Source organism: Agrilus planipennis, unplaced genomic scaffold, assembly GCF_000699045.2.
Source record: "Agrilus planipennis isolate EAB-ADULT unplaced genomic scaffold, Apla_2.0 scaffold35, whole genome shotgun sequence".
NCBI classification, from domain to species: Eukaryota; Metazoa; Arthropoda; class Insecta; order Coleoptera; family Buprestidae; genus Agrilus; species Agrilus planipennis.
The window spans coordinates 110,159-128,473 of record NW_020438957.1 but is presented as its reverse complement, the minus strand read 5'-3'; the positions used below and the strand labels follow the sequence as shown (position 1 = coordinate 128,473).

The 18,315-nt window shown below is 33.2% G+C and overlaps 1 protein-coding gene across 5 annotated transcripts in view; it reads right to left on the bottom strand.

Annotated features, from left to right (window-relative positions):
• Nucleotides 1-3,236: 3,236 nt before the first annotated feature.
• Nucleotides 3,237-18,315, bottom strand: part of LOC108744824 (protein shank) — a 76,290-nt gene continuing 61,211 nt past the window's right edge. For 3 of the 5 annotated variants that reach the window (XM_018480769.2, XM_018480770.2, XM_018480767.2), the window contains exons 4-15: nt 16,903-17,083; nt 15,718-16,037; nt 13,275-13,536; nt 12,011-12,220; nt 10,792-10,989; nt 9,770-10,022; nt 9,158-9,705; nt 8,780-9,096; nt 8,182-8,710; nt 7,901-8,120; nt 7,552-7,832; nt 3,238-6,726 (exon numbers count right to left, since the gene is read on the bottom strand). In XM_018480769.2, coding sequence (XP_018336271.1) covers nt 6,443-6,726; nt 7,552-7,832; nt 7,901-8,120; nt 8,182-8,710; nt 8,780-9,096; nt 9,158-9,705; nt 9,770-10,022; nt 10,792-10,989; nt 12,011-12,220; nt 13,275-13,536; nt 15,718-16,037; nt 16,903-17,083 — 3,603 coding nt within the window. In that variant the 3' untranslated portion in view covers nt 3,238-6,442. Of the gene's footprint in view, nt 6,727-7,551; nt 7,833-7,900; nt 8,121-8,181; nt 8,711-8,779; nt 9,097-9,157; nt 9,706-9,769; nt 10,023-10,791; nt 10,990-12,010; nt 12,221-13,274; nt 13,537-15,717; nt 16,038-16,902; nt 17,084-18,315 lie in introns of all 5 variants that reach the window. The other 2 variants (XM_018480768.2, XM_018480771.2) reach the window with 2 other exon arrangements.

Sequence of the window (18,315 nt, the reverse complement as noted above, 5' to 3'; positions counted from 1 at the left end):
CAGCGTAAATCATTAATTTTCTAAGATATTTTAGATCTGTAGATATTATACAAAACATACTGCAATTAGTACTTGTTACACTTATACACATAAATGTTATTTGCATTTCTACTTTTATACCTTAACAATTAGTACAAGGAAAAAATTCGTAAAATATTTTGAGATGTACTGCATGAAATTTTTGTGGACCACTTAAGCTATGACCACTATAAGGATACTTTCTACAGTACTTACATACTTATGCCTAATTTTGATAGATGATTAGTTGACGATATTTTATTTTTTTTTTATGCTGACATAATCTGATTTTACCTTATTAGTTTTTACGTATCTAATAGTCGATGTACTGCTATACTGCTTTAAAAGTACGGACTGACGATAAAAAGTAATTTCTCGACTAAAAATAGAAAATAGGATAAATTAATAACTACTGTTAACAAGGATAATATTCTTTTGATAAGGTAAAATTCGTGTAACTTAATTTATTTTAATGGCTACATGAAATGTCTGTGTAATACTGAGCCGCTCTTCGTGTAATTTTTGTCTAATAGGATATTATAGTATATTAATATGTAAAAAATAAAACGAAAGATTGAAACGAATGAATGAATTGATGTTAGTTAACAAATTTAAAGAACAAATTACCATTACCTAAAAGTGTGTATAATACTCAAATTCTTTGTCAAATAATTTAAATATTATATTATATTGTAAAAGATTCTTTTACATAAATTACCTTAACGATAGAAAAAAGAAAAGTATTTAGATGATTATTATAGAGTAGTTTAAAAGTTTATGCTCAAATAATGTCCAAGTACATGCATCAATTCCACATAAAAATAGTATTTGGGCTTGAATCGTACTTATCACTGCCGTTTCTCTAAATGTGAATGTTAGTTTCCGAAATGATTTTTCTTAAAATTCATTTATGTTTAATAATTCGTAAGTTTAGTGTAAAAATTTCTGTAATAAATATATAAAAAATAGTGAAATGCTGCCTTTGTATTAATCTTCGTTGAAAAAGTTGCAGTTGGAGTGATTACTTGGCCATTAACTAAACTTACGCTAAATTATTATGATAGGCAATCGTTTTTTTTTATTAAAATTGCTGTAAATCCTTTTTTAGATAAATACAGTCAAAGATTGCTTTGAATGTTTACTCTAATACTTTTGATAAGAGATCAATCAGTCGAAACAATTGCAATTGGCCAATTAAGCACTGCACATAATATATTGATATAAACTTTTTTGATTATCATTATCAAAAAAATAAAATAAATTCATCATTTGCAGATACCTAGGTACTTATATTAATGTCATCCAACAAGTCGCATGAAATTGGTAAGTGTATTAATAAATTATAAATTACTTGTAAACTATTGTCTATAAAAATCATATGAAATTTTTCTTTTATTAATTTTATGTATTTTCGTTTAATTATTATTTATTACGTATAATTATTAATCTTCTAATTTTAATTTGAAATTATTTACTTTACGTTTTATTTTCCTTGATACACCTTTTTAAACTCTTATTCTCAGAAAGTAAGTAAACAGCCGAATGTTTTTAGAATGTTATTAACTTCAAAGCTTTTAAATTCAATTTCTTTAATAGCGAAAACATAATATCGTGTGTAATCTTTCTCTACGTAACATCTTTATCATCCTTTTCTTTCGTGGTAAGTCTTATGTGTTTATGAGAGTTAAAAAAGCATTGCATCATTTCTGTTGTTTACTTAACCAGTATCCCAAAGAATAAGGACATGCGTTTTTATTCGTGCGAATTCGTGTTGTTACGGTTTAAAATGATACATAGTTGTCCGAAAGATCTTGCGGGGTCCGGTCGTTTCGTGATAGTCGTAGTGGAGTGCATTTTTACACGTTTCGTACCTATTTAAATCTCAGAATTAATGTGGTTTTTAATTGTTATGAATATCGCGTTGTTACAGTTATTACAATTAGAACTTATGAACAATTCTTGTTGTACTTTCTTGGTAATGAGACTTTCTTTTCGAAGTTCACAATAGATTCCATCAGCTTAAAAGGTGCCTTTAAGGTAAGTTTGAATGTTTTGTTGTATTACTTTGATGTTTCTATATCTGTTTTACTTATAAATTAATTACTCATAATGTATTTATTAATGTTGTCTTATTTTTCCAGTATAATGATTTGTAATTTCCAGAAAAAAAATAAAATTCAGTGCTGGTGAACGTAACCAAATAAACACTTAGAACCCAAACTTCCAGAAAAAGTTTAGAAATCTAATACACGTTTTGACACCCAAAGCGTCATCTTCAGTTTGGGACTCTAATTGGTTAAAAACTTTCTAACTGAGGATGACTCTAACTAAGGTGTCATCGCCAGAATCTCTAACCAAGTCTTCAACTGGGGATGACACCTTGGTTAAAGAGTCTCTAACTGAGAATGACACCTTGATTAAAGAGTCTCTAACTGAGGATGACACTTGGTTAGAAAGTCTCTAACTGAGGATGACACCTTGCTTAAAGGGTCTCTAACTGAGGATGACACCTTGCTTAGAGAGTCTCTAACTGAGGATGACACCTTCGTTAGACAGTCTCTAACTCGTATTAGGTTTCTAAACGTTTTGTGGAATTTTGCGCTTAAATGTTTATTTAGTTGCGTTCTCCAGCACATTAAATTTTATTTTGTGTATCATTAATCCTTATACTGGAAGAATAGGAAACTAATTGAATGTAAGACTGAAGGGCCTGGAGAATAAGACAAGATTAATATCGAAAATATTACAAAATGTTTAGAAACCTAATACGCGTTTCGACACACAAGGTGTCATCCTCAGAGGGCCTGTAACAGTTAGACAACAGTATGCTACCTACCCACTCTTCTACATATATATTATAAAATTAATAAATATTTGAGTAGAAACATAAAAAGGATAATGATTTTGCTATTGATCTAATAATTTCAAAGATAATTAGCCAGTTAACAATCGAATTATTAGTTTTCAAAATTCGTAGTTTCACACAAATATATGCTACGTATTAATTTTTTATATACTTTTATTTATTGCTTTCAAAAACAAGAACAAACCTATTATTAAAATTAAAATAAGAAGCGTGGCATGAAAATTGCTTTTCAATCCGACTTTTTAGGTTCATTTCGCCTTTGCATATTTACTTATCTACGTGTTTCTTATATTTTGAGTTTGATTACCGATTTTGTAATGAAAAATAAAACTAGTATTGCATGTTGACAATTTAATATTTATAGTGTTAAACACAATATGTACAAAAGAGGAAAAAATAGTTTATCGACGAAAAGTTAACGTTGAGTACTTAATACTAAAAGTTTGAAAAGTGGTATTTATCTCTTAAATAACAATTAGTAAAATAAATAATGTTTTACAAATTCTGTTTTGTCTCATAAAAAATATACACATTGAAAAGACGCCGTTTCAAGTAGGTAGTTCTATTTACAAAAAGTGCAATTAAATAAATGCTTCACCTAATTGACATCACAAACAGTTTTATTATTAACTATATTAGACAGTAATAATAATATTAATAAGGTACAATTAAGAAGTTATGGCATAACATATACAACAATACTGAAGTTTAAAGATGAATCAGAAAATTTGTATTTCTCTGATAATGAAATAACGTAATTACTTGAGGCTTACTTCAAGAAAATCATAATTACGAATACCATTTAAACTTTCAATGGTGCACTGTTTGCGAAACATTTTTATTAATCAAGAAAAACAACTGAATTTGTTGTTAAATTTTTAGTATGTTTGAACGAATAGACCATTTTCAAGAAGTATAGTTACAAGAATTACTCTTTAGTTATCATTATTTCTTTTAACTACTCCTTGAAAATGATCTAGGTCTAAAATTCATGGTCGGTTAGAATTGCTTCCTAACGTTTCGCTAGCACGAGTGGTGACTTTCTTCGGAGGTCCTTCCGTATCCATATCCAGTATCAGAGGAGGAAAAGCTTCTGAAGAAGGTGGCCACTCGTTCTAGCGAAACGTTAGGAAGCAATTCCAATCGGCGACGATCAGGACATCATCAAGTCACTTATCAACCGCGAAAGCCTTTACGAAATTTATTATCAACGTTTCTCAACTAAAAACAACTTTGTGCAATTTCGAGTAAATACAAAGTTAACATTTAAACGCGAGTGCTGATTTATATTTTAAAAAGCCCTTCTAGTTTTTATTTATAGCAAAATTAATTAACTTTGTCAACCCCAAGTAAATTATTTATATTATATATACATAGATAAACACGGCTAATTCACGCACTAGTTATTTAAATTTGGTTGCTAATATTATATGAGATTCTGATGTGCAGCCTTAATTTAAACGAAATCAAATACTTCTGAATCATCTTATCTATTAATACCTAACCGTATTTCGTATTTTATAAAATGTATAAACTCTAACCAGTACCAATTTTGTTTCGTAGCTACCAAAAGTAAAGTTTGGTCGCAACGAAATTTTAATTAAACAGTTGGCGTACAAAAAAGTGTCATACAAAAACTGTTTAGCTTATTCGTTTTACCTTGCTAAAATTGCAAAGAGCCTACTTATAAATATATACACATACTTGTACATATGTAAGTTATTTTCATAAATATTTGAGCATATTGAATATCGAAATTTTAAAGGAAAACGATTGCATCTTTATGACTCGAGAAAATATTATTTTTATCAAAATATCTATATTTATTAACTTGAAAATAGTGAAATAGTTAGGTGCTATTATATTTTCGAAGAAACTAAAATTTTTAAACAAAAGTTACTGTATGAGAGTATTTAAATATTTAAAAAAATGTTTGGTGGTTAAAAAACACGAAAAATTAGGAATTGCTACCTGTTTTTGTTATATTTATAGATGAAAAATTTGTAATTAAGTTTTAAAATTTCGCCTATTACATATTTTAAAAGACTATAATTATTGCAGGACTTACTTTTGGCAGGAAACTATTATATTTTATACTATTTTGTGACGGATTGCGCAAATTTTATTACACCAAACAAAAAATTCATATAGTAGTTGGAGTAAAGTAAGCATTTTGCATAAATCTTACATAAATAATAAATATTCCATTTAGAGATATTTCGGTATGCCAAATAAAAATGCCATAGTAAAAAATCATCGGAATCATAGAGATATAAGAATAGAGTGCGTCAGCGCTATTTAACTTTGTAATTTGATACCAGGAGAATGGGAGAGAACGCTACGTAGAAGTTCTCTATTGATATGCTCCTCTAGTAAGACAATATATCAGGAAGACTAGGTATAAGAGAAATAACTTAAACCAAAGTAAATGGGACTTAAAAGGGTCATTACTGATGATGCTTTCAAAGTTCTAGGAACTTACAGGTAATGTTATTGGTGCCAGACAAGTCTTGGCATGTTTATGCAAATATCTCGTGCAATATTGTTTAGTCTGATTTAGATGTTCGACTGATATATAAACGCGTTTTCATAACACTGTTTTTGTATTCATGGAAGACGCGCAATAATTTTCTTTTTGTGGAAAGAAAAACGTCAGAAATTATTCAGCGTTGCAAGGAGTATTTGGTGAGTCTAATACAGAATCCAAAATTACTGTTTATCGGTGGATCGATCGGTTCTTGCACCCAGTGTTTATCATCTTTACTCAGATTTGAAAAAACCCTTACGAGGTGTTCGACTTTAAAGTTTAACTGACGTAAAACGTGTCATAAATAGGTGAATTGAAGAGACACCGAAAATGTTTTTTGAGGACGGCTTAAAATAATAAAAATTATAGCTAAATTCCCAGAACTTTGAAAACATCCCTCGTACAATTGTCTACTGAGCGGTTAGCAACATCGGAACAATTTGGATATTATGAGTGTTAAATGCAGAACCTCTTGGCCCACTTGTAAATTAGTTGCGCAGTAATTTCCTGCGCAGCGGACGACTGGGCACAATTTGGTGACGCTCTTACGACTCGTACCGTACATTAAACAACAACATTAAAAATGTTATATCTCTTATTCTCTTGTCTTATTATTCTTCATGTAAGTTACAAAAGTAAAGACAGTAACAATGAGCCTCTCTGCAGTGTTCTTTCTCTCTCTCTTTCCTGGCATCACGCTAGCACGACCCCTTGCGAGTTCTATTCTTATTTCTCCAGGGTGTAACACTTAAATTAATAGACACTAAGCGTGAAGGAACTTATAGAAATGACCTCGGTTTATTTTTAATTTTCTAGACTAACTACGGTAAGTTATTACAGTTTCTTCTAATTAGCGGATTGTATTATTGAAAAAGTTTACCTGATACAAAATACTACATCAAATTTTTTAATCAGTGTGTCGTGCCTTAGAAGCATATAATTTTCTCACGAAAATAGTGAAACGGTTTACGTTAGCAGTAGAAAACACTAAATCTACATTGAGTTAATTAGTATTACTTACTAAGTTTTTATCACTGACTGTGCAACCTCCCTTGTTTGAATTTCGGCGGCGTATTTATTGGGGGAGAATTTGCTTTGGGAACTGCACCGACTATTCTGACCCTTGTCACTTGCCTGTTATCACTAAATTGCGGGGGTGGCTCCAAGACGGCTTCTGATGCAGACGCGGAAGCCATGACTGCTGCCGCTTCGTCGAATTCGGGGGGTGGTGGAAGGCGGAATTCTTCTTTCTCCTCTGGATCTTGTTCTAAAGGGGGTGGTAATCGAGATAAACTAACTGCGTTCCTAGATAGACCTAAGAGACGAATGAAATAAATGTCATCACACATTATTTCGTATTTTTGTCGACCGCAACCCTCCAACCCCAATCGCCTTTTATATGTACCTATTATTTTTAGGCTTTTACTTTTCTATTCTGACTTTCTGTTATACTTCGTTTACTTTCTGTAGCGATGTGACCTTCAGTTTGACCGGCGCAAAGTAGAAAAGAACAGCACTAGGCCAGAAAAGGAAGGAGACAACTCTCGACCAAACTCTTAACCGGTAAGGAGCGTGTAATACGTACAATACTGCACGGAAAAATTGACCATTTTATCCACTACAATTGCATTGCTCAAATGTACTGTTATTGGTATCATTTACTACTGAAAATATCAACGAGATGTTTATTTATATTTGAAGACATATTAAAGGCTTTAATGCATGTTTTCGGCTCGCACTACTATTCATAATTGAACAAAACTTCTGGCAGGTACTGTATGAAAAAGTATGTTTAATGAACAAGAGTCGTGAGTATAATGAGTTTTTATCTCCCTACCTACAATTTTGTCAGCGCGCATCCAATACATTGGAAGAGGCTAATCGCTAGAGAAAGTAAATGAAGTATACATAAACTTTTTTTTAACTCTGAACAAATGATCTAATGTATTTTACAATCTCGAAGTATATACAGGGTGCCAAGAAAAGTCTTCATAGTCCCTGCATTTTCGAGAATGTGTGTAATTTCCATTTCGGCCAGCTTAATAATAAATTAAAAACCCAGCAATATGTCACTTAGAATATTCTTTTCGCTTGATAAAAAATACTTTATATACTTAAATGTATCTTGAAGATTTGTTACCTGTTTGGTGCCTTTGTAATTTGGTCGATAATTCTGGGCCGGGATGCTCATGCGACAATCCTTCTCCAAATTCTAGCGACGGTCCAGGAGGTAATTCCTGATCCGAGCTCACTCCCGAAGAACTGTTATCGGCATCTTCATTGGAAGGATCGATATCTTTCATCTTTTTCAGAAAATCATCGGGATAGGATTTAGATGACTTCAACATAATTCGTCCTCTTTGTATTTCTTCAACACTAATACTGTGCGGCATCGAAGCGCTTCCGCTGGAACTACTTCCACTGCGAATAAAATGATTATTATTAAAGGACAATACTTAATTTTTTGATTAAAATGCGAAATGGCTTACCTTGCATTACTGTTGCCGCTGTTTTCAACTGGCTGAAGATGAACAGTGGGTAACCTCGATGGAAACTTTCCATGCGCCTTTTGTTCATCTCCACTTTCGTTTTCAGATCCACTGCAACTGTAGTCCGGTTCAGGTATAGGAGGAGGACTCTTGTTTAAAATTAAAGAATTATTCGAAGGATCCTTTAAAAACACCCGTTTCTTCCTTTCTTTAGTTGTTCCTTGAAATAAAAAAAAGAAAATTGGAGACCACGAAATAGACGAAGATTTAAAATCCCTTACCTACAGTAGAGTGTGACCTAGACGCTCTAATTGGTTGAGCATATGGATTCATGTTTCTTGAAGAAGAGACTGCACCTGCTACAGCCTTAGTGTTGATGTTTGACTTCATACTGTGAGATTTCCTCAGCTGGTTCTTGGCGATTTGAGATGATACACTTCTTGATCGATAACCGACTGTTTTCATGTCTTCCGGGGACGCGTAAAGTTTAGCACTTGCTGTTGGTTTGAAGGACGAGACAATACCTTCTTCGGAAATATCTTTGTTATTCAAATTGCCATATTCCGATTTTATCGTTTTAGAAATATCGACTTTTATGACCTGGCCTACCGGCGGTGGTGGCGGAGGATGTGTGGGGGGTGGCTTCTGATTGCGATTCACACCAATCAAATCGACATCATCTTGACTACGATGGTGTTTTATTAATACTTCGTTGTACGCTTCTTGGTTTGCTAGATCAGGTGTACTGTGGAAATTTCTTCGCAATTCTGGTCCTTCGCTGAACATATTTTGAAAACGAACTTTAACATTCTGAAAAATTAAAAAAGACCAAGCAAAATTATCATCAATTCGGATTTGCACTTAATTGTATTTCCTTACTTTATTTTTGCTTCGTTTCATTTCCGCTACGCTGGCATAAACCCGACCAGATGATTTGGCTGGTGATCCAGGATGACTTAAGGTGTTGTAACCGCTTTGGAAATTTGATGTGCCCATCATACCCTGTTTGTTTCCAGTTTCGCCTTTTTGTCTTTGGAACAGTTCTTCGAGTTCTAGAGTTGTAATTCGGTTCGAAATTGGCCTCTGACGAATCGACGCGGTTCTTGCTTGGGCTGAAATATTCATGACCTGTTGGTGAACCGATTCTGCGGAACTTGATTTCGTTAAATCGTCAGCCTCTTTTTCTCCTCCTGCTTCTAAAAAGAACCAACAATATTTCATTAATTATGTAATGTAATAAGTAATATCAGGACTTACCCAATCCAGCAACCAAACTCTTTGCTCTCGCCCTACCAACACTGAGGGTAGTTTTTGGATCTCTTCGTGGAGGCAAGGGGGCTTGAATCGACCGTCCAATGGTAGCAACTCCGCTTGATTGATAATTAGATTTTCTTGGTAACGTAGCACATTGTCGTTTGTTTATATGTTCCGTGTTGCCTCCAGGAAATCCTGCCGTAGATTTGCTCATGGGTAGAGAACCAGGTAAGACTGGAGGTCCCAAAGATACTACCGTCATCGAAACCAAGTCTCCCGACTTCCTTATTAAATCCACCACGTGTTCGTGAGAAGCAGATGAAACATCTTCGTTGTTGATTTCCAGTAGAAAATCGCCTTTCTTGAGGCCGGCCCTGTCAGCAACTCCGCCGGGATCTACATCATCCAGGTATTGGAGAGCGGGACATTTTTCAGAAGGAGTCAGCTCCATTAGAGGAGACGTAGCCTTTGCGCCTCTTAAAATAAATCCGAACCCCTTACGCCCTCTGTGCAGTACCACCGTCCTTGGTTCGACCGAAAACCCGACGTACCTAAATAGGACAATTTTCATTGAGCTAATGCCCAAAAGATTTTTCTTTCGATTGCGATTCTTACGTTCTTTTTAACCTTGGCGCAGTTGCAAATTGTTTGGCTGCATTTGTGCTGCTTGTACATTCCCTCCTGCCAGCTACCCTTCCGCTTCCAGGTCTGCCAGGCATTCGGGAATCCAGAGCGATCATCATGGGGGCCTGAATATTATGATGTCGTAACCGCACTTCCTGTACACAGTGAGAGGGAAACAGGCCACTTTTACAACCTCCAGTTTTAATCGTCCCTTCCAAATAGCCATCGTCGGTCGCACCAGTAACTATACGAATTATATAATATTTATAACCAGAAATCTGATGGATTTTGTTATTGTAAAATGAAACTTACACAGTAGTAAATATTTCTTTTTCATGCCGCAAAACAGTTTTACCATTGCATAGCAAATAAAAGGAAAATTCGCTTGTTCCACGGTATGTTTTAAAACATACTGATTTTGAGTTAATTAAACTTATCAAACAAGTTACCGCAATTGCTTTTGAAACAATTTCATATGACGCACATTACAAAGTCGAACAAGTTACCTAAGTATACTTATTATACCTACTAACAATTTTCTCGATCTGTGAAGATCACGAATAGTTTTCAAGGTTGTTGCTATTAGCTGCCTGAAAACAAATATTCGCACACAACCACAAGCATGCATTCGAATAACAACTACTAGATCATACTTATTAGCGACAACTTGAATAATTTTTATTTTTATTCTAAACAAACTAAACTATGCCTTACTCATTAATTAATCGATGGCAGACAATTAGTTACCGAAATGTTTTTATTTCGTGATCCTAAAAATCTTCATGATTTTATTCTCATCCTTACTACTCTAAATTCTAAAATAATGAAACGCGTTAGCGAACGGAAACCACAAGAGAAAGTAAATGGTACCGACATATTTAGAACAAGCGCAACTATTTGAAAATTCTAAGCAAACGTATTTTACTTTCAAACAATAACAGCGGAAAAGCCTGGCTCCAACAATCGATATAATTAATTAATTTCCATTATTACGAAATAAATTTCTATCTTACCTTCGATGATGTCGCCTTCTCGAATATTAAGATGACCATCGAGTTTCGAAGTATAACTTTCGGTACATACTACAGTTGTTCCAGGAAGCGAAACACTTCCGTTGGTGGTATCTGAATTGGCGGTACCAACACCGGAACTATCACTGACTATATCACTTGTATCTCCCAAACTCTTCTCTGTAACGCCCAGTGCAAGCACTGAGTAAATTTATCATTAAAACACTAAAGACGATGTTCGATATTAGGATAATAATGAAACTAGATATTGCAAAATTACTACTATCTAACGAAGTCTTTACGTTGTATTAAATCTTCTTGAGATTGTAGTTAGATTTTAAGCTCTATATAGCTTACGATGCTTTAAGCTCCTTGAAATTGACATAAATATAAGGTTTAATATAAACCAACCCTGAGAGCGCATGTTTATTTCCTCCCCTGATGCTCAAGTTATTTTTCACCACCCCTTGATCAAAAAGTAAGCAATCGAAATAAAAATCGTAAAAACCCTCGATTCGGACAAAGCAAATTTTTCTCTTGGCCCACCCGGGTCTAACAGCTATGTCTCTGGTAGTCCAGGAGCCGGTGACATTGAAAGTAATTGCAATTGTAAAATTTAAAAAAAAACTGATATTTGATAATTATACGTTAAACCCGTTAATTTACTTAGCCGAAAGTATACTAATAGAAAATGTTTTAATAAAAAAGAAAAAATATTTTACCATCATCGCGAATTTTAAAGAACTGTAGTGTATTGATAGCAAATTTGTTTATTTTTTATTATAAATATTTTCTTTTAATACACTTTCGGCTGAGTAAATGAACACGTACCAAGGCCATTTTGTTCGTACAATTATCAATTATCAATTTTTTTAAAAAATATTTAGAATTCGGCGATGACGGTACTTTCAATATCACCGGCTCCTCGCCTATGATGACATTACCAAACGTGAAGCACAGAAGTATGTAACTCTTGCACTAACATTCAACATTTTCGAAAAGTTTGAGCCATTCCAAAACAATTACATTCAGATAAAATAAATGAAAATGCTACAAATGCACATTCATCATGCCAATTTAGAGAGAGAGAGAGAGAGTACAAAAAAGGAAGTAATTTAAAAACTAGTCCTTTCCATACATTTCTCCTCATGACTTGGTTGGATCAATCAAGTACGTAGGTAGGTACTTACTTTTAGAAGAATAGAATGAAATTGATACAGACCTGTAACGATACTAGCCGTATCGGTTTCATGGCCTGGAGCTGCGCTTCCTTCGCTAACGCTAGAACTTGCTGAGCTGTAAGGAGCCGAGGATCGGTCACTAGGACATGGGGAAGGGGGCAGCATTAAACAGCTCATTGAAGGAGCCCGATTTAACCAACCTATTGCCGATCGACGCTTCGGATTATACTTTGGAGGGCCTCGAAATGGTACTGAAATAACAGCTAACAGTCTAAAAGCTGCATTACAGGAAAAGCTACATGTAGATGACATTCATATGTACAGTTAGGCACGAAAAAAATCTTTTTACTAATTCGGTTCTATATAAGCTTTCTGAAAAGCTATGGCTAACACACATGTTGCAAATTAATCATTTCGGAGCTACTTTCAAACATTCTTATCCTAATTGCTAATCCTTATTTATATTAATCAATTGACCAACGACAGTATTTTTGTGCCAATGTTAACGTTTAAAATTTAACTTTTTTTAGAGGAATAATTTTTTATCATTTATTTTGAGAAATGGCGATAATTTTTAAGGATACATTTTAATAAATGCCTTTTCGTCATGAATAAATTAATTATAGGTAGTAGAACAAAATGTATTACAAAATTTAAAAAATCATTTTATTATATACTTTTATCGCTAACGAATCGCTTGATTAGGTTTGTTAAATAAACAAAAGGTAAAAGGTACACTTTAACCTTTTGAATAAGTAGGTATTGCTGCATCTGTCCAATAAAGATACCAGCTAAAAGTACCGATTTTATCTTTAATGACATTTTTATTCAATAGTGGTATTGATTTTTTTTTTATTAATGTGAAATTATGAAAAATAAATATAAAACAATCTCTATTACAGATTAAATAATAAATTGTCTTCTTCATTCGAGGGTTTTAGGTGCANTATAAAAATCATATGAAATTTTTCTTTTATTAATTTTATGTATTTTTATATTTAGTTGTTTTTGTCCTGCTAATTGCATCATTAGATAACATCCAAAGAGATGAAATAAGACAATTTTAACCCAAAGAGATTAGAACATCCCTCTTGTATAATTTTTAAATTTTAATTGCGGAATAAGTTAACTTGGGACATGCTTAATTATGCATGAATGTATTGATGATTGAAGTGAAAACGAAGAAGAAAAAAAAAACTAGAAGAAGAACACTGACTATAACACAATATTTTATTAAATGCAATGCAATAAAATACGAACCATGCGAATATGTATCTATAAAATAATTTAAATTTGTCAACATACCGACATCTTCGTTTCGGAAATTCTGTATGATCTCGGCCAGTTCCATGTTTCCTGCTATAACAGCCACTTGATAGGGAGTCTGATTGGCATAATTTAGGGCTTGCCTATCGGCACCCCGGAATAGCAATTGTCTGGCACACGATTCTTGATTGAATACCGCACAAATGTGCAACGGCGTGTTCCCAGAAGCATTCCTGGCGTTCATGTTCGCCCCGTAAAACAATAATTGTTCCAGGTGCTGCGACAGGCCTGTCCTGCAAGCCTGAAACAAAAACAAGCCGTCAACTGTTTTGCTGAAATACACGTGCGCGAGGTCGTAACCCTAGCAACGAGAACGGACCTACCAAGATCAAAAATTCATAAACAATATCAGACACGTGGTTAATATCAGATGTCTTATAATAACTGACAGCGAGGAAGCTAAAAAAGGGAGGAAAAATAATAAACAAAACAGTGTGTAAATATGGGATAATGTTACTCACAACATGACGAAAATGGGTTTGTAAGAAAACAAGGGATAAGGGAGATTGAATGACGTCATCATTTTTAACATGTAGGAACATATGGCTGTGTTCTCTTTAGCGAAAAAAATATTTTTAGATTTTGATTAATTGTACCATACCATACCATAGATCCTTCTTAAAAAAAATTATCCTACTGGCATAAGAGGCGTTGGAGATGATTAAAAATTAAATAATAATATTAAAAGTGAACTGAAATTATTACATACTGGGGTACCACAAAGCACAATTTTTGGATCTCTGCTTTTTATTATTTCTGTTGTTAAAGTATATGTTAAATAATAAGTATATTGCTATAATTATTGTCTGCCAGGCGCATTCACCATTATACGAAGAAAAAATTGTATTTATTACCGTAGAGATGTAAGAAAAATACACTCAAGATGATAACTGGAGTAATTACAGTTTATCATATATATATATAATTCCTTTTACTGGCATACAACCAAAAATAAGTTAGAAAATCAAAGTATTAGCATTAGAACAACTAACAAATTTAGATAAACTTATCAAAAATAAATGACAAAATCGAAAAAATTAAAAAAAAAAAATTACATTCGTTAAGGGGTAATGGAATATCATTAGATCGTATGATTTGATTGAAGATTCGTAAGAGTCATACGAGATCGGTAGAGAAAGGACCTTTATAGATTAGATTATTGTAATTAAAGATGTGGAACGTTTCAGTTTTCTAGTTGACAAACCTATTCTATTATTATTAAAATAATCTTAATTAACCTTTCAAATAATAATAAAATAAAAAATAATAGCATTTCACCCTTTGATTGAGGGTTTTTTCGAAAATATAATTTAGAGTTAAGAATTGTTAACTTATTACATCAATTAAAATATTGACCTTCTACCACCAATAAAAAAAATTTTTTACAAAATAATAAACCTATTGTTAGAAGGAGAAAATGATTTTCAATTATCATCATTGCTCCTTGAAAATACCCTCAATCAAAGGGTAAAAACGTTACAGTTTATGTCTGAAAGCGTAATTGTATTTTTACCTGAAAGGGTTCATATATATTAGCAGTACAAAGTTAATCAGTGCGATAACGGAAATTAATCTGAATTAATATCTTATAAAGATTTATTTCAAGATAATGATGATTACAATAAATGAATAGTTTTCTATCAACAACCAAATAAAATAACTCATTAGTGTTACAGCCGTGAAACATTTAAAATTTGATTAAGAACATTTATGATCTTAATATTATTCACTAAGCAGCTTGCTCGTACGCTACACTATCTACTCAATTAATTTCGTTAATTAACAATTTGTAACTATCCGGCCCACTTTAGATTACATATTTATAGCTTCCATAATTGAAAATCTGGCTAGACCAGTTCATTTATTCTCTTTTAATCATATTATCGGCACTCATGTACCTTCTATAGGTTCGCAACGTATTAGAAATTAATATTCTGATTGCTCGAAACTGCGAAACGAACTAATTAGAAGTCCATTTCCGCAACTCGTTAATGTCCAGTTTTCACGTTTCAACGTCACATTTGTTTATCTCAGAATGTGACATTTACATCATCATCATCAGTTAAAAACAAATTCACTAACCATCACTCACTTATTTCTCTAATATATCCGTATGTAATTAAATTACATTTAAGTTAATCCTTAAGTATAGCTAAGAGGAATATAATTGGAAACATCTGAAAATTATTTGCGCAAAAATTTCACTAAACTTCAAGTAATGTTAAGAGGCAATGCCAAGGCTTTAAATCACACAGCAGACAAGACTGACATAACAATAGGAACTGACAAGAAGTTTCCGGAAATAATCAGCAATATTCAGATAGTCGATGAAGAATTTTGATGTTATATGTCATGCATGCAAATCTCAAATGAAAAAGCTATTCTAGCACTTGCATAAATTTAACAAGATTAACTTAGGTACCTGATGGACTTCCTGCCACCCTTGTAGATCCTGAGCGCCGATAGTTGCGTGATCGTGAAGAAGCGTTTCCGTATATTGAGATTCACAGTTCTGAGTGATGGTCAGGTAAAGTGGGGTCAGTCCTTTTCCATCTTTGTAGTTGGGCGACGCGCCAAGTTCCAGTAATGTTTTCATTGCTTCTAGATTTTTGTGTTCGATAGAACGATGCATTGCTGTTGAACCGTCTTTTGTCCTGTAGTCGAGCAATGCACCACCGTTCACTAATGCTATTAGGACTTTAGCGGGTTTCTTGGTTTTAGTGGCAATAGTCAACGGAGTTTCTAGGAATGCAATCAAATTAGATGTAGTAGAATAAAATAAATTTAATTTTAACTCGTAAAACCGAACCCTATTCGTTAGCCAAAAAAAACGTCACATACGTTTATTAAGCTAGCATGACAAAGTTATATTTCTTATTTCTAAAGTGTACTATAATTTGTCGCTAATTTGCCACCAAATCCAAAAATTTGTCACTACATCTAGTTACTGGAAACTAGATATACTTAGTGTCAGGCTTGATATCAAGCTCGCACTACACGTACGTATCTCGAAATAGAAACGACTTTCGGCTAAAGATTATTCCCCTTTACGGTATTTCTCTGTGGTATTTCTAATTGGAGATATGCTATGTGGAGTTCCGGTTTGATGGGCTAACATTTTCTCTATTTTCACCCGCTGGATCTACAAATTTTTGAATTTGGTAGAAAATTAGCGACAAATTATCATTATCATCATCAGAACAGACAGAATAGCTCAAAACCCCAACGCCAAAACACGACACTATAGTTGTCCGAAGCACTTTTCGATAACAAAGTTACCTTCTTCAGGGACTGAAGTAAACAGTGTTTTGACGTTGGGGTTTTAAGCTATTCTGTTTGTTCTACAATAACCGCCAAAGTTTTTCCAATCTTCATATTATCATCATCATCATAATCATAAGGTCATCAGTCTTAAAACAATAAAAAGGAAATATAACTTTGTGGTGCTAGCTTCACACAGTACGTACTTCATTTGATTGTTTGAAAAATTTCATTCCTGCTTCTGTGATTTTATTTCTGATTGATTTCCTTCAGAAATGACCAAAGTTAAGAAGTTCATGACTCTTCTCGTTCATTTCGCAGTCATAAATTTTCAAATGAAACTTACCCCCTGATTCCTGGCAGTGAAAATTTGGATCAAGGCCCTTCGAGCACATTTTAGTAATCTTCTCGACCTGTCCGTTGGTGACATAGTCAAGAAATCGTTTTAAATTCGCTCGTGTGTGTAGGCTCTTCAATTGCTTCTCATCAACACTGAGCATCTTGTAAACACGCCGCTTGTATTTTAACTATAAAAAAAAATAAATGTAAACTTGAGAATATGAAGAATAAAATAATTCGAAGCATTCGGAGCATACGTAATCCTAAAATGTAGCATCGCGCTAAAATTTTTTATGAAATAATGAGATGTATGTGTATATAAACTATCATATGTTCCTTTGGGGTAATGTGTTTTAAATTGATATTTTTCAATTTGAGGGTTACATTTCCTAAGAACAGACTTGACAAAACGACACAAATTGAAATATAGCTTTACACTGCCTGCCAACAGTACCAGCGATATGATTTAAATCACGAATAAGACAGTTTTCTTTATTATAATAACTTTGGTATCGATTTGAATTGAAACCCTTACTTATTCCGGGTTTAAAAATATAGTGTCTTTAATACATCGCCCAATAAGTGGCACATCTCGATACTGTGTGTATCTGTATATGAATAACGATACTTGTAGGGATATTTTCTGTTCTAGCTCTGCAAGCTTGTAATTTATTACAGAATAATGGGAGCATAATGAGCCCTTATTCTGTAAAATACATGACCAGTTATATAACAAATGATGAATATTATTATTGTTATTACAGTTTTGCTAGCCATCGATCATGCCTTATACATGTTTCTCTTTTTTTTTTGTGGTGTAATAATGAAATATAAATTCTCGGAGCTAATAACTGTAGCATGGGTCTAAATTACAACACTTGCAAGAACTAAAAAGTACAATACGTGACCGGTACGAACAAATTAATTTGCGATAACATTTAGATGACCATAATAAACACGTATAAATGAAAGCTTACAAAGATCGTTCGATATAGGACTGAACATGGAAGTTACCGCACAATTCGTACAAAAAAGGAAATAGAAAACCACAGGATAAATTAATGACAAAACCGGCATATTGAAATATGACGTTTACATTTGGTTTATACTTAATTTTAAATTATACCATAACAAGCAAAATTTTTAAATTAATTAAAATTAAAAATACTGCGTTTCAGAAAATACTACAAACGGCACAGTTAACGCCATCTGTAGCACGATGCTACATTTTAGGATTACGTATTTTTCAACAAGGTCCACTTGTGTGGATATCTACTTGCTGAAAACGAATCCTGACGTAGCTAACCTCAACGTGATAGGCACGTTAGCTTAATCGAATAAAATAATTCGAAGTGGTCTGTATTCTGTCGAAACTGCCAGACGCGGATCGCGATTTCGATCTTTTTGGATCTCATCAGCG